We start from the raw sequence: 22,160 nt of genomic DNA, 5'->3' as shown, positions 1-22,160 counted from the left end.
ACAGAGCCCTTCCCCTAATGCTTTTGCTGTATTCGGAACTGTGGTAATACTAACTGTATGCTGTGGTGAGTACAGGACCAGAAGAAACAGTTATCCTTTTTTAATGAACGTGCGGTAAACAGATGAAATTTGATAACGTGCTGGCTGTGTTTCTGTTCACTCAGAATTAAATCTTTGAAGAGGTCTAAGTGACATGGCAATCAATCATTTTCAAAAGTAAAAAACAATTATCAACATCCATGCCCCCCCCCCCAAAACATACGTGCAATTTCATCCCCAAGGACATTAACATCCTCAGACCAATTAAAATAAGAAAAAAGCTCGTGGATTTCCATCTTCAGTGCTGCTAGGTCTGTGTGGCATGGTCAACAATGAGCATTTTCAGAATGAAAATTTGCTTACATGGGGTTGGAATATCCTCCCCATCTCATTTGTCAGTGTTCACCTTTTCATTCTTCTTTTTGACTTGGCCTGATATAGGCACGATACAGACCGCCCAAATGCGGCGTACTCCCGGTGATACTAGGGCTGGGGCCGTGTGGCAACCACACAGTCCCTAACTCTAGTACGGAGTGGCGGTGTCCCATGTACACAGGCGCCGATATTGTGTTGTAAGCACCACGTGGCATCCACATGGCATTTACATCACAAGTGCGTCATTGGCACACTCATGACATCCGCCCTGCGGCGCAAAAAGAACCCATTTTTCCCGGGTTCTTTTTACTCCGGAGGGAAGCCGCGCAGTTTGGCAGCTGCGGCTTCCCTCCAGAGGGAATTAGGCCACCAGCAGGATGCCCCTTGGGGTGGTCTATACCACACCATTGCTTTGGTACTGTTTTCCTCACTGAGTTCCCATTTGATATAAAAAGATTCCAGCCAGTCAGGATGATTTATGGAATGAAAAGGCATCATGGTGCTAAGTAACCAACAAAACATGATTATACATAATGCAGCCACTGAGGGCATGTAAAGTTAATTGACAGTGAGGTCAGTATTTCTGTGCCTGGTCACTCAGGATTTCTTATTTGCTTTTCTTTCTTTTCCAATGGATGGAAATATACTTACCGTACTTCCCTATCATTCCCCAAGGTGCTGAATGTAGTGTGCTTTTTCCAACTGGCTTTAAAGGTGGCAAGATATTCTACACACTCTGCAAAAATATTGTTCCCACTTGAAATCTTCCCTGTAAATGTCACAATTAAAACAATGATGATAAGCACTAAAACAACTCTTTTTAGATTGTAAGCCTGAGGGCAGGGAACTGTTCAATTAAAAAGATTGTATGTACAGCGCTGTGTAAATTTACAGCGCTTTATAAATAAAGGTTAATAATAATAATAATAATAATAATAATAATACCCATTTACAGGCCTGTAAAGAATGGTATGCAGTTCAATATTGTTATTATTATTACTATTATTATTTATTTCCTAATAATGGGACTATACTGTTACTATTCAGATTCCTTCAGCTGATATCTGTTTATAGCAGCAGCAGCAGATCGTATTGGCTGGAGGTGATCCAGTTGGTCAAATACCTACTGATGGTTGGTGGTGGGATAGTTGCCTTTAAATCCAACTGGCTCCTGTATGCTTCTTGAAGCTTCCTGGTAATATTCCAGCTTGATCAGCTAGTTCTAGTTGAATCTTCCACTATGTGGCCCCTTAAAATAGAGTTCTGTATGTTTGCTTGTTTTTTTAATTGGATCTTGTCTTCATCCACACTGCTTGAAACCCACCCAGCAACCATTTTTGTTACCTGGAAGTGAGAAAGTGCTTGGAAGACAAAATGTTGTAGATGTATTCTTTCTGGACAGCTTGTTTTTAATTAGCCCAGATGGTATATGACAAAGCACATTTTCATGCTTGTACTAGTTTTCACGCAGTGATCTGTTCTGTGCAGAAAAGCACAGGCTTCAGGAAATAATATGAAAAGAGCTAGACCAGCATGACCTACAAAGAAAGATTGTACTTAAATTTGCTAAAAGATGTAATGTATACCCATAGATATGTAGACATGGGTGGGCATCTTCCCATGACTGGGAGCGATACTGGAGCTCTTAGAACTTATTAGGGCTTCTACTGTTTCTGCTGCAGCTCTCTGTGGTGCAGGTGGGTGCTAAACTGTCCTCTTGCAGAAAAGAGCCCTGCAAGGTCCTAAAGAAGTGTGTTTTTTCCTTTCCTTTCTGAAGTAATAGAAAGGGAAGAGAAGGCTAGATGATGGTGTGGTCACGATTTCTTCTGCAGTGGTGGAGCACTGAAGGATGCAGGCATCAAATGTGGCCTGGGGTTGTCCCATCCTCTCCAGCCTAAAGACTAAGTACAGATCTTTGTTATCTGCTGGGGTTTGGTTCCAGGTCCCCCCCCCCCCACCATGGATACCAAAATCCGTGGTTGTTCAGGTATCATTAAATACAGTGGATAGTAATATGATGGCCCTTATATAAAATGACAAAACCAAGGTTTTTGTGGAATTTATATATTTTTTGAATATTTTCAAGTCATGCATGCTTGAATCCATTGATAAAAAAATCTGTGGATATGGAGGCCAACTGTACAGCAGACTGAAGGTCCACCTAGTCCAGTGGCCAACCAAGAGTGTTTGTGAAGTACAAGCAGAACATGAAGAAAATAAGACTGTGCTATTAACTTGCCAGAACTGGTATTGAGTGGCATACCACCTCTGAATTCAGAGGTTCCAATTAGCCTTATAAGCACTGATCAATTATGCCTTATAAGCATTGATCAACATCTTTTGCTTCAGACCATCTAATTTGCTTTTGAAGCCTTGTCAGATAGTGGTCATCATTTGGTAAAACAATTCCATAGACTCATTTTGAATACTTTGAAGATGTGGCTTGTCTATCCAGAATCTACTGCCAGTCAACTTAATTGGGTGCCTGAGTTCTAGTGTTATGGGATAGAGAAGAAATGCTTTCTCTGTCTACTTCCTTCACACCATCCAAATGTTTCGAAATACCTATGATTTGTTATGTTTCTATTCTGGAAGGATCCCCTTCAGAGGATGATCTGCACCCTGGCTGAGTAAACAGTTTCAAGAAACCTGAGGTGATCGGGGGGATCATGGACCTCTGTGACATTAGTAATTCTGTCTGGTTGGGATATGGAGAACCACCTAACAGATCAAGTCCACTGCCAAACCTAGGAAATACCTAGGATTGCCAAATAAAGAATTGCCCATTCGAAAACCAAAACTTCTTGTGAGTGAAGTGCTATTTATGAGTAAGAACGTTCCACAGCATCTCTAAAGATAGCAGCTGGGCCCTACGCAATAATGCTTTAAAAGTCTTAATTGTGGGATTCATTGGGGAAACGTTAGTTTTTCAGCATCCAGACTTTTGTTTAGCATTCTCCTTGCTGTCCAGTTCCCCTTTGGGCCTAACATGCCCTTGATACCTCCTCATATTTCACCTTTTGAGGAAAGTGTAAAGCTAGAACCACTTGGTTTGTTGGCTCCTAGCTTCCCAGCACTGACATGGGTGCTGTATTACCAACATTAGTCCTAAAGACTAATAAGTATGGCTGTGCTTGAAGAATGATATGGCCTCTCCAATATTTCCAAAGCTAGCTCACCATTTATGTGGAAATGACACAGCTGTTTTTACATACCGTTCTTCTGATGTAATAAAGTCCCCGTGGCATTTGAAAGACATCAAGGTCATAAGTAAACAACAAAGAAACCCATGATTCTTCTGAGTGTTCCATGATTAACACACAGCCTAACCTTGGGTAAGTCCTTCCATGATTCCATTACGGCCATTTCTCTATCAAATATGGTAAACACTTGACCTACATCTCAGTGCTGTTGAGATATTTCCTCAGTTAGTTTATATTTGCCAGCCTCTGGTTGATAAGCTCAAAAGCATTTTATCACCTTGGCCTGATTACCTTCTTTTCTGCTTTTACTAATTAACATTATAAAGTCACACAACTCACACCCATAGGCTGCTGCCTCCTCATATTTTAAAAAGGTGGAGGAGAGCTTAACTGCCACTGTGCCTTTTTAACTGCAAAAGTTACCTCAACCCTGGCACTATTATGCATATTAATTAACTGGCCACAGGTTCCTCATGATACAAATTTATTAGATGCAATAAATTTTCTTCTAGCAATGGGCTCATTTGACTGTGTACTTTTGTACTGGAAGCAGGTCTTTGTTGTTCTTCTTAATGAGGACTAACACAAATTAATCCCCTCCAGATGTTATTTATTTTGTTGCCATTATCATGGAAGTCAACTTCAATATAGGATGGTATTCCAGGATATTCTAGTCATGATTTAATCAGAGGAGAATTGCCTTCCTCCTATGGTGAGAAATTTGCCCAATATCACCTGTGGGTTTCAATGGCTGAGCAGGAGATGTTAATAAAATTATATAACACCTTTCTCCAAAAACACTAAAGGTAGTTTTCTATTTATTGCAACAGCTTCAAATCTAAAAGAGAGAATACCATAGGAAAGGGACATGGAAAGAGATGTGGAAAACAAACAAAATAAAGAGATCAGCTATTTCAGAATCTTACATAATAAAGATACATAATAAAACACTGAATGAGTAAATGGAGAAAGTCTCACTTCCTCAGGTCTTCTTCCGGCCCCAACAGTTGTAATGGTCCCAATAGAGAAATGAACCAGCAGAGACCAAACAGATTCCCAGTCAGACTCTCTCTTCATGGAATCAGTACCATTCCTTTGATTGTTTCTTAGTAGATCCCTTTCCTCCCATCATTCCCTTCTGCTGAATAACAGAGATGTGAATGCCACATGGTCAGTTCATATTCCCTAGACTAGTTTACTCCTCAGGTGTGGGGGAAAATACTAATTTACCTGTCATTACTTTAAAAGGATTGAGGCTTTTCTTAGCACAACAATGACAACAATGGCTCTCAGATTGTGAAGGCGATATCCAGTCCCTTAAGGCACCCTGATGGCACAGTTGTTAAGTGCCTGTACTCCAGCCACAAGTACAGATTAAATATTATATTAAATTTTATGTGTATTGTTTTATTACTTTGATTTTTGCAATGGCCATTGGCCAAAAGCAATAAAGATTGCTTGATTGATTAAATATCTGTATTGCAGCTACAAAGTTGTGAGTTCGATCCCAGGGGCTCCAAGGTCTGCTCAGCCTTGCATCCTTCCTCAGGTCACTAAAGTGAATACCCAGCTTGTTGGGGGGCAATTAGCTTATTCATCGTCAACTGCTTAGGGACTGCTTAGTTCACTGATAAGCACTATAGAAATGTACTTGCTATTGCTATGAAACCCCCAAATAATTCTACCCCTCTGCTGTAGACAGCCATTTGGACAGCAGCAAGGAAGGATGATATCTGAAAGCCAGTATGGTGTGACAAATAAAGGAGTCATCCTCAAATCCTCGTCCTTCATATATTTTGGGGTTTTTTACAGATCCACACATGTATGTGGCTTTGAAATGTTTTAAAGTATTTTGACTGGTTTTAATCAGCTGGTTTTCAATCTGTTAAACTTTATTTTTTGTGAAGTTGAAGGCTTTCATGGCTGGCATCCATAGTTTTTTGTGGGTTTTTTGGGTTATGTGGCCATGTTCTAGAAGAATTTGTTCCTGTTTTGCCAGCATCTGTGCTGGCGACATGGCACATAACCCAATCTTCATTTTCTATATTGGATTAAACTGATCATGATTTTATTATATGCTATCCTGGGATCTTTAGCAAGTGAAGTATATTTTAATTAATACATAAGTAAATAATTTTTAGACTCTCCCTCCCCAAACATTACCGTACCGTTGGCCATGCTGCTTGGGTTACACTGGGAGTTGTAGTTCCAAAGGTGATCCTGACCTAGAGTGCCTGACCTACCAATATGTAACAGGCATTTCTTCTTGGATTGTTTATCCCAACTAAGTTTTGCAATGTTGGGCAAAGGTTACAAGCTTAATTACAGCCTAATTAGTCTCAAGGTAATTTTCTGGCCATGCCTTGTGGCAGTTGTCCTGAAAGACAGGGAAAACAGGCTGTTTATGTGCATATGTCAGAGAGAGAGAGAGAGAGAGAGAGATTTGGACCAGACAAATGGTTGACAGTGATAAGGAACATTTATGAACAGACATACAGAGGAATGTACTGGAAAACCAATGTGAAGTCGAAGGCTTTCATGGCTGGCATCCATAGTTTTTCGTGGGTTTTTCAGGCTATGTGGCCATGTTCTAGAAGAGTTCATTCCTAACCTTTCACCAGCGTCTGTGGCTGGCATCATTTCTGAAGATGCCAGCCACAGATGCTGGTGAAACGGCAGGAATAAACTCTTCTAGAACATGGCCACAAAGCCTAAAAAACCCACAAAAAAACTACTGGGAAACCCCTTACCCCCATAGGCTGGGAATTATCCAGAAACAGGATAATTAACTGTAGTTTTCACCATTCTCCTGGAAAAGGCTGAAATTATGGAATCTTGTTGATATGAATCAGTAGTAGGAACAAATGAGAATAATTTAAAATGAAACTACAATCAAATAAGTAATAGAGGGCTATGTTAATACATTTCAACAAAGAACACATCATCACAACATATTTAGACAGGTATAAATACAAGCCTTCCACAGCCAATGCAGTGCAGTGGTTTGAGTGCTGGGCTGGGACACTGTGAGACCAGGGTTCAAATCCATACTCAGCCATGGAAATCTGCTGGGTGGCCTGTGGCAAGTCATAGTCTCTCAGCCTTAGAGGAAGGCAATGGCAAACCCTCTCTGAACAAATCTTGCCAAGCAAACTCACAATAGGTTTGCCTTAGGTTTACCGTAAGTTAGAAACAACTTGAGGGCACACTGCAAAAAACAAACCTATTTTTATGATTGGGTTGATGGTGGTTGGATTCTAGTTCCCAACATTTTGTATCTTGCCTGGTCAATGGTGAGAGATTACAGGAGAAGTTCATTAGCATCTGGAGAGCCATCGCTTTCCCCTCATCTTACAACATTTGATAGAATTCGTACCAAGTTCTTTAGAGTATAACCCTGTGTCTGTCTAGTCAGCCTCATCAAGTACAATGGGGAAATGTATGTAACCCAGGAAAGTGTACATAAATTATAGACACAATAGCTTTATTCATTCTCTGTGTGTGAGAGGATGGTTAACATATGAAAGGTGATCTCTTTTAAAAGGTACCTTAACGTTAAGCTCCCACAATGAAGAGAAGTGATTCTTGTCTGTGTGATAGCAACAGAACTGGAGTTTATTCTAGATTAAGCAATCTGAATTCTGGAAAGAAAAGGTTTATGTATTTTCTCTTTTTGTAAGCAACCAGATGCCTGACATCCTGATTCCTGACAAAGAAGCAGATTGAAGCTATTTGGCATACAGGTTAGAATGGTTTGTCTCTAGTCTACATCAAGGCTGAAAGCCACACTGAACCAATTGCTATTTCTTAGCTAGGGCAATCTCACAGGGTTGTTGTGAGCATAGAATGTGGGGAAATAAAGTCAGGTCCACTGCCTCTGTGGGTGAAAGGCAAGATAAAAATTTAACAAATCAATAATGGCATAAAATGAAACAGGATCTAAAATAAGGAGCAGTTTAAATGCCAGTGACTTAAAATAAGGTTGTGCAAATTGGCATCTCCAGCTTCACCATGTAAACATTCTGGAAGTACATAAAAACATGCAGGAGCACTGAGGCAAAGAAAGAAGTAAAGAACACACAACTCTCCAGCCTTTGCTTGAATCATTTTAGTACGCCTGTGTATTGCTTTGCCTGGAAAGAGGGAGGGAAAGGAAGTGAGAGAGAAATAGAGAGAGAGAAGCTAGCAAGAGCATTCTAAAAATTGCCAGTTAACATCTCAAATGTAGCAGGTGAAATATTTATAAACTCAGCCTTCTCCAGAGGGAGATTTCTGCGTAAGCAAAGCATCAACCACTCCAGCCTAGCCCCAGCCTGCCAGATTTGACAGCCACAGTATATATTCCTTTCATTAAAAAATAAGTCACAGAAAAGCTAGAAAAGAACAAAATAGAGCCTCTTTTCTGTAAGCATGCTCATTATTGAGGTTCCAGTGTTTCCCACCTCCTCTGCATATTTTGTGCACTTTGCAGTACATTTTGAAAGGCACAAGATTCCATATTACCATTTCAAGGGAGTCAAGCTGAGCAAAGTCTGGAGAGCCCTTGGGAGCCAGAGCAAGGGCTCTCTAAGCAGTTGCTTCAAAGTAAATGTTTTGGTGGTAATCATAGCTGGTTGTTGAGCATGGCTGCCCTCTCACTGGGCAGGGTAAAATGGCTTTGTGAGCTGACAGAGTTGGAACCACTGTTGACCATCAAATTTATTAAATGTAAACATTTTGCATATCCCACTACAGGTCCCCAAAATGTCATGGGTCAGCTGCACTGCTGGCCTATTGCTAGAAAATGGCAGCATGCGCATGCAGGTATCCTCTTTGCACAGTTCCTGTTGTCTGAAAATAGCACAAAGAGAGGCATGTGAGCAGTGTTTTTATTTTCTGGTACTGTGCTTGGCCATATTCTACAGTATGCTTCACACATGCTTAAGGAAACATGTTGTTGTGTGCCTTCAAGTCATTTCTGACTTATGGTTTGCCATTGTCTTTCCCCTGAGGTTGAGAGCATGTGACTTACCCAAGGCCTCTAAGTGGGTTTCATGGTTGAGTGAGGAATTGAACCCTAGTCTCGAGAGCCATAGTATAAAGGATTACAACCATGCAGAGAACTCTGCAGGAAGATCCTTGCAGATCTCAGCAATTATGTAATCTGAAGTCGAAGGCTTTCACGGCCGGCATCCATAGTTTTTTGTGAGTTTTTCAGGCTATGTAGCCATGTTCTAGAAGAGTTTATTCCTGACATTTTGCCAGCATCTGTGGCAGGCATCTTCAGAGAATGTTGGCATAGAAGAGAGCTGGATAACACACACACACACACACACACACACACACACACTATGTGACCCTGGGTAGGCTGGAATGATTTCCATGTTAATCTGTGTCTTGTTCTGTTGTTGATGGCAGGGCCTCAAGGTGGGAGGATATACAAAGGAGGATTAGTGTCTGCTAATTGGTGATCATTATCTGCTTGGAAAGCCCCTGTTCCTGGGTGATTTCCCATTTGCATTTGCTGCGTTCTCATTTTGCTATTCTTCAGGACTGGGAGCCAAACTTTGTTGACTTTAAGGGTCTCTTCTTTCCGGCTGAAATTATCCAGGTGTTTATGGATTTCACTGGCTTCCCTGTGCATTCTGACCTGATAGTTGTTTGCATAGTCCAGGATTTCAGTATTATCAAACAGTATTTTCTGCCCAGGATGGTTTATAACATGTTCTGCTACTGCTGATTTTTCCAGCTGACTCAGTCTGCAGTGTCTCCCGTGTTCTCTGAAGATGCCAGCCACAGATTCTGGCAAAACTTCAGGAACAAACTCTTCTAGAACATGGCCACATAGCCTGAAAACCCCACAGAAATTATGTAATCGTTTTACATCTGATTACGGGAACATAGCCAGAAGTTTCTCCAAATCTGCCTATATTTCTATGAGACTATATGGTAAATTGGGGGAGAAAGTATATGACACATTCTAGTATAGGTCTGCATATAGTACTACACTGAGCAATCCTTGTAGCAATCCTTGGAGGGCTCTGTTAATGTTAATAGCAGCCTGAGGCCCTGTGTGCATATGGAAAAGGAATGCCTTCTTCTTTTCACTGCTAGGGTCTGAGCAACTCCTCTCAAAAGCTTATGTTCACATTTAAAGGAAAGCTGGCCTTCCCTTTAGCCTCCCCCTTTGATGACATGGGCCCCAAGCTGTGTGGAGGTTGTTGTGGAATCACAGGATGTAAATGGATTACTGGTAGTTTTAACTGCTAGAAAGTGCTTGGCGCTGGGTATTGTCAGGGTAGTACCATCCAATGGCCTGAAATTTCAGGACTGACATCCAAGACCAACGAGCAGCCTCTGGCAAAGTTACAAGGGTGCCCCCATGGTGGTGCCATAAACATGACACATTAAGAATTAACCAAAGTTGATCAGAGTATAATGGGTCCTTGGTATCCTGTGGGATATTGTTCCAGGAGCCCTTGTGGATACCAAAATCCATGGATGCTGAAGTCCCATTCTATAGAATGCCATAGTAAAATTGTGTCCCTTATATAAAATGGCAAAAGAATGGTATGCTTTTGGAATTTGGGGGAGATATATATTCAAGCCATGGGCGGTTGAATCCATGGATACAGAGAGTTGACTATGAGCCATTCAAAATTGAATGGCAGAATATACAGTGCACCTGCGTCATACGCGGGCGTGGTTTACACGCTTTTCAGCATACACTGAAAGCTGAGCTGGGGGAAGGGGCGGTGCGTCCCATAGGGAATAATGGACCGCACGCCCATGGTGCATGCTCGCCGCCATGCCACCACATGCACGAGCCCCATTCATTTAAAGGGGGCTTGAGCATAGGCAGAATTCGCTTTACACGGGGGAGTCTGGAACGGATCCCCCGCATAAAGAAAGGGCAGACTGTATATACACAGTTTTCAAGGCTGTACTCTTACTCTGAGATTCCATCTGAAAGTCTGCATGTACCGGAAAGTATGGCGAGTAATGGCTGCAGCCAGTGTGGTATAGTAGTTTGAGCATAGGACTATGTTTCTGGAGACCAGGTTTGAATACCTGCTTGGCAATGGAAACCCACTGGGTGGCCTGGGACATGTTATACTCTCTCAGCCTCATGGGAAGGCAAAGGCAACCCCCTCTCTGAACAAATCTTGCCATAACTCTAGTTCTCCAAATGGAATTGTTGTTGAAGAACATCAAGAGGGTTGCATTGTTCTCCTCCTTGATCCATGATACACCTGAAACCCAGATTAACTGAGAGCCCTGATCTGGAGAAAATGTAGGACAGTGGATCTTTGGCTATAGAGCCTGTGTTGCCTAATGGGTTGAGGGCTGGACTATGGAGTTGATCATACAGGGGACAATTGGCAGAATAAACAGTGATTAATATGTGATAATCCCACAATTGCACAAATGGTTTTCACATGATGTCGAGGTGAAACATGGAAGTTTATCACACGGGACAGATACCATGCAGAAATGGGATTTAAAAATCCAGATAAAAGCAATAACACAGCATTAATCTGAACTGAAAGCCAGATCCTTTTTACTTTCTGGGATTTTCCAAAAATAAAAAGGAGCGGGGTTTTTTGACTTTCTATTCGGGTTAATGTTGCATTAATGCTCATTAACCCTTATGTTGTGTGAAAATCAACCCACTTTGCCTGGTTCTGTCACTTTCCGTTCAGATTCCCTGATGTTGTCTGAAAATCTACCCACTTTTGTGGGTTTTTTCCAGTTTAAATTTAGTTTCTGCACGAAAGCCGTCCCGTGTGATAAACTCCATGATTAAAATGCAACTAACCCATGAATAGAATCATAGACTCATAGAATCACAGAGTTGGAAGAGACCACAAGGACCATCCAGTCCAACCCCCTGCCATGCAGGAAATCACAATCAAAGTATCCCTGACAGATGGCCATCCAGCCTCTGTTTAAAGACCTCCAAGGAGAGAGACTCCATTACACTCCGAGGGACTGTGTTCCACTGTCAAACAGCCCTTACTGTCAGGAAGTTCTTCCTAATGTTGAGGTGGAATCTCTTTTCCTGTAGCTTGCATCCATTGCTCCGGGTCCTGGTCTCTGGAGCAGCAGAAAACAAGCTTGCTCCCTCCTCAATATGACATCCCTTCAAATATTTAAACAGGGCTATCATATCACCTCTTAACCTTCTTTTCTCCAGGCTAAACATCCCCAGCTCCCTAAGTCGTTCCTCATAGGGCAAGGTTTCCAGACCTTTCACCATTTTAGTCGCCCTCCTCTGGACACGCTCCAGTTTCTCAATGTCCTTTCTGAATTGTGGCGCCCAGAACTGGACACAATATTCTAGGTGGGGCCTGACCAAAGCAGAATACAGTGGCACTATTACTTCTCTTGATCTAGACACTATACTTTTATTGATGCAGCCTAAAATTGCATTGGCCTTTTTAGCTGCCGCATCGCACAGTTGACTCATGTTCAACTTGTGGTCTACTTGGACTCCTAGATCCCTTTCACATGTAGTTTCATTTAGCCAAGTGTCCTCCATCCTATATCTGTGCATTTCATTTTTCTTCCCTAAGTGCAATACCTTACATTTCTCCATGTTGAATTTCATTTTGTTAGGTTTGGTCCAGCTTTCTAGTCTATTCAGGTCATTTTGAATGTTGATCCTGTCCTCTGGAGTATTAGCTATTCCTCCTAATTTGGTGTCATCTGCAAATTTGATAAGTATGCTCCCAATTCTGTCATCCAGGTCATTGATAAAGATGTTGAATAGCACTGGGCCCAGGACAGAGCCCTGTGGGACCCCACTGGTCCCTTCTCTCCAGGATGAAAAGCAGCCATTGTTGAGCACCCTTTGGGTTCGGCCGGTCAGCCAGTTACAGATCCATTTAACAGTTCCTTTGTCTAGCCCACATTTTACAAGCTTGTTTGCAAGAATGTCATGGGAAACCTTGTCAAAGGTCTTACTGAAATCAAGATATACTATATCTACAGCATTTCCTTCAACTACCAAGCTGGTAAATTTATCAAAGAAAGAGATCAGATTTGTCTGGCATGACTTGTTTCTCAGAAACCCATGTTGACTTTTTGTGATTATGGAATTGCCTTCTAGATGTTCACAGACTCTCTTTTTAATGATCTGCTCCAGAATCTTTCCTGGTATAGATGTCAGACTAACTGGACAATAATTGTTGGGATCCTCTTTTTTTCCCTTTTTGAAGAAGGGGACAACGTTTAACCTCCTCCAGTCTGCTGGGATTTCTCCTGTTCTCCATGAGTTCTCAAAGATTATTGTCAATGGCTCCGATATTACCTTTGCCAGTTCTTTTAATACCCTTGAATGTAGTTCATCTGGTCTTGGAGACTTACATTCATTTAGATTAACCAGGTATTCCTCTACTATCTCTTTACTTATTCTGTGCTGAAATTCCCCTATTCTGTCCTCTGCCTTGGCATAAAACAGCAGCAAACTATTCCCAGGATTTTCCTGGGAATGACTTTTTGCCTTTTTTGCCTGGTTATTCCCTGCTTATTCACAGGATAACGCCTCTTGTGTTAATCTCATTTTAATTATGTTTTTATGTCAATTGCACACAATTTTCTCAGGTTAGGAGTTTATTCCATTAATATCCTGGAGAAATTGTGTAATTACATGAAACGGTTTCACATGACATCACACAAAACCTGCCATTAAAGTGATGACAAAGAAACATTAATGTTCATTTTACTTTTGGGATTTCAGCAACAATGCATTTCCAGTGTCACTGTGTGTGATCATCATTTGCGCAATTACTTGTCATTTTGGCTTTATTTGCAGGATGCTTTAAATGCACTTTAATCTCTCTTTAATGTCGAAATTAACCCCAGTGTGATAAACTCCTTAATCAATGTTTAAAGTCCCAGTTCCTCCCATGTGATAAACTCTCCCGGAGACCAGGGTTCAAATCCTGGCTGGGCCATGCTCAAGTCACAATCTCTCAACCTCAGAGGGATGGCAAAGGCAAACCCCTTCTGAAGAAAGGTGCCAAGAAAACCACATAATTGGGTCAGAAATGACTTGAAGGCACACACAACAGTGAAAGTACATGGTGAGATCTTGTCACACCTTTGAGACTCACTGAAAGAAAGAAGTTGGCAGCATGAGCTTTCCTAGACTTCAGTCTACTTCCTCAGATGCATTGGGATGCATCAGAGGGACTAGATGCAAATGCATCTGAGGAAGTAGACTAATAGTCTAGGAAAGTTCATGCTGCCAACTTCTTTCTTTCAGTGAGCTTCAAAGATGCTGCAAGATCTCTCTAAATAATAATAATAATAATAATAATAATAATAATAATAATAATATCAAATGCATCTGAGGAAGTAGACTTAATCCTAGGAAAGCTAATGCTGCCAACTTCTTTCTTTCAGTGAATCTCAAAAGTGCTACAAGATATCTCTACATGATGATGATGATGATGATGATGATGACAGCAAATGAATCTGAGGAAGTAGACTAGGAATGCGCCTGCTGACAACTTTTTTCTTTCAGTGAGTCTCAAAGATGCTACAAGACCTCCCTACATGATGATGATGATGATGATAGCAGCAAATGCATCTGAGGAAGTAGACTGAAGTCTAGGAAAGATCTCTCTACGTACTGATTCTTCAGACTAATCCAGCGAGATCTATGAATTACAACCTTGAAAGCATGGGGGGGGGGGGGGTAGCTGCATTGGCCATTTGACAGATGCCAACCAAAAAAACCATCAGTAGTGATACGTTTTCTTGACCAAGCGAAAAGGCACAGCATACTTGTTGCAAACGAGTCTAGTGTGCCTTTCGCTTGCCTAATCAAGGTATCGATGATGGGTTTGGGTTTGTAACTATAGTAAAAGGGTAGACCCCCCAGATTACAAGGGGGCGTCAGGCCTGGAGAGGAGGAGGAGGAGGAGGAGGAGGAGGAAGAGGGAAGAGGCTTTGCAGGAGGGCCACGCGGGGGGTGGGGGGTGGGTGGACCTTCTTGTGCAGATCTGCTTCTTCCCAGCGATGCAATGCAAGGCGGTGCCACTTCCCAAGCCTGGCACCGAGGCTAGAGAGGCTGGGCAAGGCTGGCAGGGAGGGATCCTGGGCCAAGAGGAGGAGGAGAGGAAGGCAGAGACGCGCGTGATCGTGGGCGGGAGGCAAGGGAGGGAAGGAGGCTGCAGGTGTTGCCTCTCCAGCTGGAAGAAGGAGCCAGGGTCGGGGGCAGCCAGGCTCCTGGGGGCCAGAGGCTTGCAAGCCAGGGAGGCATGTGAGCCTTAGGAAGGGAGGAGGAGGAGGAGGAAGAGAAAGGGGATCGGGGTCTTGGTCTGTGGCTGGAAGGATGCTGTGGTGGTGGGACGCCCGGGTGGCCACGCTCTTCCAGCGCAACCTGCAGCCCACCTTGACCTACTGGAGCGTCTTCTTCAGCTTCGGCCTCTGCATCGCCTTCCTGGGGCCCACCTTGCTGGACCTGCGGTGCCAGACCCAGAGCTCCCTCTCCCAGATCACCTGGGTCTTCTTCTCCCAGCAGTTCTGCCTCCTCCTCGGGAGCTGCCTGGGGGGCCTCTTCAAGCGCACGTAAGGACGCACCCAGAACCCCCCCCCTTGGTCCCTGCCCCAGATCTCCCCACCCCAGGAATATGGGCCCCTTCCCCTGTTCCTCCTGCCCCTCGGCCCCAGCCCTGATCTCTCTCCCCTCTCTTTCATTTCCCCATCTTCTTGAGCAGGAATGATGATCCAGGTGGCTTGAACTGCCCAGGCTCCATGCTCGAGGATGTGTGCTGGAAGATGGTGGGCACATTGCCCGAACATTTAAGATATTGCATAGTTTAAATTTTGTATCATTTGGATCATTTTCATTGTTTTTAAAATAGCTGTTTTAATATGTTTTTATATATACATGTGTCCGTATGTGTCTAAACCACTTTGGGTCCCAACCTGGGAGAAAGATGGGAGAAAAATATATATAAAATAAAATAAAAATTATGCCCCAAGGATGAAAGTAAGGCTGCCAGAAGAAACCAATCATTCAGTGTCTTAACCTTTGTGGACCACCAAGTGTTGGATAAAACCTGTAGCTTATTGGAGACAACAGGCATACCACTGTGTTTACTAAGCATCACTATAGGTTGTGTGACCTAGCCTAGAGACTATGGATTTGGCACCTGGATTGAGGAAGCTTTTGTTTCTGAAGCTAGCTCAGGTAGGACCATTTCCCAGAATTCCAGAGCATGGAGCCAGGGCAGTTCAAGCAGTGCCAACCTGGGTTATTCCTGCCCTGTGCATGCAGCCTCTGAGCATCCTTCCTTGTCTGCTATCCCCCTCTGCTATCTTCTCCTCTCTCTGGTCCTGAACCTCTTGAACTGCTCTTGCTTCCCTTTCTCATCTCTTTTAATTTATTTATTTAAGGGGATGGTAGAGCCAGTCGTGGTGTGATGGTTTGAGTCTTTGGAGGCCAGGGTTGGATTCCCAATAATATTCCCATGATAACCCATTCAATGGGCCCCTTGGCAAGCCACACTCTCTCAGCCGCAAGGGAAGAAAGCAAGGGCAAAGCTCTTCAGAAGAAATCTTGCCCTGAAAGGGTCGCCACAAGTGGGAAAGGACTCGAAGGTGCACAACAAACAAAACAGATTCTTGGAAATCCATGCCCTCCTAAAACCAAGTGGCAGAGCCACGGTTCTATACACTGGGACCACTGGTGACCAGAGGTCCTCCTTTTCCAGGATATGTCTTCCATGTCAGCCTTCTGCCCAGGAGGCATTCCCAAATGTCCTCCATTTGGAGCATGTCTAAGAAGCATGGATTGATATTGATCCTAAAGCAACTTTTTAGTTTTTATGTTGTAATGTCCTCCATTTTTCAGTGAACATCCTCTGTTTTGCACTGCCTTGGCCTCCCTTGCAGAGGGCATCTGGTCAGCCTGCATTGGCCAGGGGTGTGGGTTTCTTAATGCCCTGCCTCAGAGCATGCTGTGTATCCATGCCAAGTCCTCCTAAAATAAAGTGGCCCAGGAGCTACAGTCCTATACACTCGGGCCAGTTAGTCCCATTGACATGTGGGTTTCTGAATACCATTCCTCAGAGCAGGCTGTGTATCTTCCAAGCTGTAGCAATCTAGGGGAACTGTGGTTGTATGCCTTCCAGTCATTTCCAACTTTTGGCGACCTGAAAGCAAACCTGTCATGGGATTTTCTTGACAAGTTTCTTCAGAGGGGGTTTCCTTTGTTCATCCTCTGAGGCTGAGAGAGTGTGACTTGTCCAAGTTTATCCGGTAGGCTTACATTGCCCAGCCAGGATTTGGACCCTGGCCTCCAGAGTCATAGCACAACTCCTAAAATGACTAAACACATTTTTTTTTTTAAAAAAAAAAGAAGTCTTGCTTAATGGTTTGAATTCTTTGTGTTGTTGTAAGAAGCTGAGCCCTTTGGGATTTGAGTATGTCTCCCAGTCCAAGAATCAGATGGACACTTTGGGTTGATTATGGTGAAAGACAGGGCGGCATTTTCAACAGGACATAAGACATGAGATGGCTCCCAAGATGACATAGTGTCCATAGACATGTAGAGCTTTATTGGTCAATAACAGCTGTTCAACAAGATTGATTTAACATCATAGTATCTCTAGTTTCCTTTGCAGACAGGGTTGCTGCCTTTCCCCTTTTATTTCCAGCCCTTGTTCCTGTGTCTTTAAGAATAACCTGACATGCTGAATTCTAGCAGCTGAATGGGGAATGTGTTTTATTTGTTTAAACACAGATTGCAACAAAGTCAGTCAGTTATCTTAAAAATAATTAACCTCATAAGGTGATTCAGGGAAAAAAACTTTCTAATATTTACAGCCTTGAACATAAAGGAGGCCAGGTTTTTCCATTCTGTTATCCTTGCTCCTGGATAAAAATAATCATTTTCTTTGCAGTATGGGCCAAGGGGTCTTGTTCGATGAGCAAGTTATCCAAGTATTTGGCTCTTGATTCTCTATATGACAGGCAATGGAATTAGTATTATGCTAAGTCTTGAAGAGTTTCTTCCTTATAAAATATAAAGTCTTTGATTATCAGGAGACTTATCTGCTCTCTTGGGAGTGTGGCATATGTTTACTGAAACCACATGAGGGCCAGAAGTTTCCTGAGTGAATATTTAGTAAGAACAGATAGATAGCATTCATATCTTGAAACGTGCTTGATCATATGATTCCATGAGACTGCCTTTCCCATATTTAATTTTAGCATCTTAGACTGTATACTCAAATGTGTCTTCTATCTTGTTGCTGCTGGTAAATCAATATCACAGAAATAGTTGTAGTCTGAATTAAATGTAAGAATTTTAAGAAACCCAGAAATCCCTTTTAAGAAACAGTTTGCAATACACTTTAAGACAGAATTTGGGTGATCCTGTGTCTCCTGTGCTAACATTTATATGCAAACATCAAATATATGAATGCAGTTGCTTGATTCAGCAAACCATGCTCCAGTTCAACAATCTAGGAAGCACAGAGGATGTAATCCTGAAAGTTCCCAACACTAACAACAACAACAACAACAACAACAATATAATATATTTATTTATATCCTGCCTCTTCTGGGATATAAAGAGGATTGTATTCTGAAGACTTCCCAGATTTGGTGGCCCATAACGGCACAGGATATAAGGTACTTACAGTGTTTGTGGGAACAAATTGAACCTTTTAAAGGCAGCTAATATAGCCCTGCCAGTTCCCAAGAACCTTTTAGTTTTCCTTGCATGGTCAGCACTGTGCATCAAACTGTTGAAAATATGGGAGTAAGAACAGAAAGGAGAAGAAAAGGTTGCCTGCAACTGGGAATATTGTCACAACTGAAATGTTAAAACACTGGAATTTATTCCATTCTAATCACTCCACCAATCTCACTATCCGTTGTGTTTCCCACTCCTCCTGTAGTTCATTTCTGTGTTACAGTTAGCTTAATATTCTTCTCCAAATACCCTGGCTTCCTTTCTCAGTTGAGCCAAGCCAGGCATGAGTATGCTGTGAGCCCTGGACCCTAAATTTGGGGGTCCTCAAAGCCCCCAACCCCAATTTTTTTAATGATCTGATTTTTCAGACAGCTTTTGCCTTCAAAACCACACAGAACCCCCCCCCCCCCCCGAGACATGTGAAAGCATAATAAAAAATCCCCAATCCACCCTGGCATGCACCCCGTATGTATTCCCTAAATATGACACTCCCTGTTTCCATTTTGAGAGAGATTGCAGAGGGAAATGGAAGTCTGTGGGCTGGATATGTGTGTGCAGCCTGTGAGGGGGGGTCTGTAGGGGGAAAATTGACCTCTGTCCCCCCCCCCCTCAATTGATCACTCCTGTCTAAACTCATCACTGTGCTCACCCCTGTCTAAACTAATGGGAGGTGTTTTTGTTCCAATTGCATCTGTTAAAAAAGCACCTCTCTTCACGTTCCTTGTTTCCTTATTCCTTTCTGACTTTCTATTTGCCTGCCTTTATCTTCCTTCTTGAATTATTTAAGAGCATATCTTCAAAAGCATTCAGGGGGGTGATCTGAATAAGATCAAAGTAATCTGGGTGCTTCCTGATTGACCCAAAAAATGATTTGGACAGGTTTGACACGGAAGCCATGCAAAATGAGCCTTATGTAACTTGCACAGCACTTAGTCACTTGAGTGACTCCACGGAAATTGTCAAGGCTGCAGAATTTTTTCCCTCTCTCTGTGGGACCCTGGCTCTGTTGTAGAGCCCACGCAGGCAGACTCTTGGATCAGCTCATATGATGTCAGTGTGGTTATCTGAGGTCTTCCTTCCCACCTGGAATTAGTTTCAGAATTTAGGAAATTGGAGTATATGGCCCAGTTCTGAGAAGATTTGCAGTGGAAAGTATACAGAACACAGCAGTTTCTAATGTAGACTGACACAGACCTCTCAAGCTGCAAAGATCCTGCTGAGGAGTTCTCAGTGTGTTTTTGTAACCCTAACGGTCTGTTGTAAAAGATTTGTTTTAACAACCTTGATGTCAAAACTCAAGCTGTCCTCTGATCTTTCAAAAAAGTTGGCAAGCAACATCCAGTGTCAAAGAAGCTCATAAAAACTAATGTGATGTAAAAGAGGCACCTTAAATATTCTACTTCCATACAGAGTTCCTGGAAGGAACAGTGTTGTCTTCCTCATTGATCCCATCAATGTTTTGAATAGTGTCACTCTAGCTCCAAAATAACTCTATAGCAGTGGTTCCCAAACTTTCAACCTCCAGGTATTTTGGACTTCAACTCCCAGGAACCCCAGTCATCTTGACCAACAGTCAGGAACTCTGGGAGCTGAAGTCCACAACCTCTGGAGGACTAAAATTTAGGAACCACTGCTCTATAGTTATAAATCTGATTTATTTCTAGGCATTAATTTTGAGTCATTTAACTTTTGCCATCTGCAGATGGATGTTTAATTGATTAGCAAACACAATGGTTTTGATTGGATTAGAAGCCTTGAGTATTTTGATCCAGTAGATGCGTAATTGGTTTGACCTGTAAGCTGATAAAAGTGTCCTACTTGCTGAACTACCTTGCTTAAAATATTCATTATTTTAATTCATCAGATATTTACATAATAGTTACTGGCCTCATTACCAGTGTATGCTCTGGAAAACAATCTTAAAACATATTGCTTGAATTAAGGCAGGTACATAAAGTAGTCACAGAAGTATAGTAAGCAGAAGGCACAATTCCATAAGGAACAGATCTGATTAAAATTAATTACACTGATTATTATTTTCATCCCTGCAGTTATGAACTGGGTTACGTAGACAGCTTTTTTGCATTATTAGCCCTTTAATTTTCTGTTGTTCACATAGCCATGTAAATGAGAAGCCATCACATTTTTAACAGTTCATACGCTGATTTTACTCAGCACTATATAATAACCTGGCATAAACTAGACTGCACAACACAAGCATACATTTAGAGTTTTTGCTTTTTAAAAAACCAAGCATGATGCACCTGGAAAGGGCTATGGAATCAGCAACTTGATTTCTTAACTGTGAGTTAGAGAAGCAGTGTGTGTTTATAAGATACAGTACAGAGACCTTGCTGTCTTACTGCCCAAACATTCTTCCTAGACCTGTTAACTGTTCCATGGGAATTTAAGAGATGAATGACCTCAAGATCAAGTGAGTAAAAAATCAGGAGTATTAGGGGGATCCCATCCTTTCCTAGCAATGGACTCCATGAATTATTTGTCTGGCTGTGGTTGATGGGTTTCTTGAAGCACAGAGCCTACTGTAGTTTCTGTGCTTCTCCTAATAGGGCAGTAGAAGAAAAAACATTAATTAGAAAACCCCATTTCAGAGAACCAGGATGCTGTTAGCTGTTGATCAGTGTCCTAGCTTTCTCCAATGATGTTCTGATTGTCCTTGGTAAGTAATGCTGGCCAACATTCTAGTGGTAACTTAACTAGAATTAGTTTGGGATTTGTGTAGCAAGGGTGGTATCTTAACTTACAGATGCCATGTTTTGAGGAGCATAAGTGAATCTGTAAAAACATGAGCTCTTCAGATGAATGCCTTTAGATGCTATAATATATTACAGATTTACTGAAATAGTGTAACCAGATGGTTTCATTTCCATTTTCTTTCTGGAACTGAGGCAGAACGCTCCTTTGAAGGTTTGACAGGTTTTTGAGGACAAATATAGAGGAAGTCCTGTCCCAGCATTGCTAGTTCATTCTGCCAGCAGTTGCACAAGCTGCTTTGGAAGGTTTTTATTAATCTAGTAACATGGGCTTGTGGTCTAATTGGCTTTTACCATTTTCTATGGACCAGATGTCTGAGAAAGCAAAATACCTTTGCTGCTCTTTCAGGAACCATAATGCGCCATCAGTAATGCTCCAATATGGGGACATCAGCAAGTAGAACATCCCAAACTTTGGTCACCCAGATGTTTTGGAATTCACATCCCAGAATTCCTTACAGTTGACCAAGCTGGCAGGGGCTTCTGGGAGTTGACATCCTAAAATATCTGGATGCCCAAAGTCTGGGAACCGCTGAACTAGAGCAATATGGCCTGTTGGCCTCATGTGGCACACAAGACTAATTTTGTGTCTCCAGGCTAGCATTTTAATTCCATCCTCTAAAAGAATATCCCCCATTGCAAGATATCCACATTTTTGCACACCTGGGCCATTTTAGGCCCAGGAGAGTCTTCCCCCCCCCCCCCGCCCCCAATAGAAAGTGGTCCTGAAGTTCACTTCTGGGTAACTTTCTGTTGGAAAAAAGGCCTATCCTGGCCTTAGTGTAAAGAAGACCAAATTCATGATAAATTTGTCTCCATGTCCTCTATGTGGGAGCATTTAAGGGAAGTACCTCCCCCAGTTTTTTTCAGGAGTGCCACCTTTCAAGTTTCCCTAAACCCCAACAGTTGCCACCCTGAACTAGAGCTACTGAGGGAACATTAAAAGATGAACCTTTCTCAGTACAGAATATTAAGAAAATGAATGGTTCCATAGTTTATTTTCCAAGATGCTACTCATACTGAACTTGTCTTCGTAGTCAGCATGTCTCTCAGTCAGAAAGCAGTCCTGTGTAT

General features: G+C 42.3%; 1 protein-coding gene across 1 annotated transcript in view; it reads left to right on the top strand.

The window, feature by feature from the left end:
* Positions 1–14,713: 14,713 nt before the first annotated feature.
* The window catches only part of SLC60A1 (solute carrier family 60 member 1), a 63,468-nt gene continuing 56,021 nt past the window's right edge, over positions 14,714–22,160 (top strand). Inside the window, exon 1 of the mRNA XM_089514506.1 lies at positions 14,714–15,176. Coding sequence (XP_089370632.1) covers positions 14,941–15,176 — 236 coding nt within the window. The 5' untranslated portion in view covers positions 14,714–14,940. The remainder of the gene's footprint in view (positions 15,177–22,160) is intronic.

This window comes from Sceloporus occidentalis, unplaced genomic scaffold, assembly GCF_023333645.1.
Source record: "Sceloporus occidentalis isolate IW3139 unplaced genomic scaffold, rSceOcc1.0.p SCAF_3, whole genome shotgun sequence".
Classification (NCBI taxonomy): Eukaryota; Metazoa; Chordata; class Lepidosauria; order Squamata; family Phrynosomatidae; genus Sceloporus; species Sceloporus occidentalis.
The sequence above is the reverse complement of the archived record's forward strand: the minus strand, read 5'-3'. Positions and strand labels throughout refer to the sequence as shown.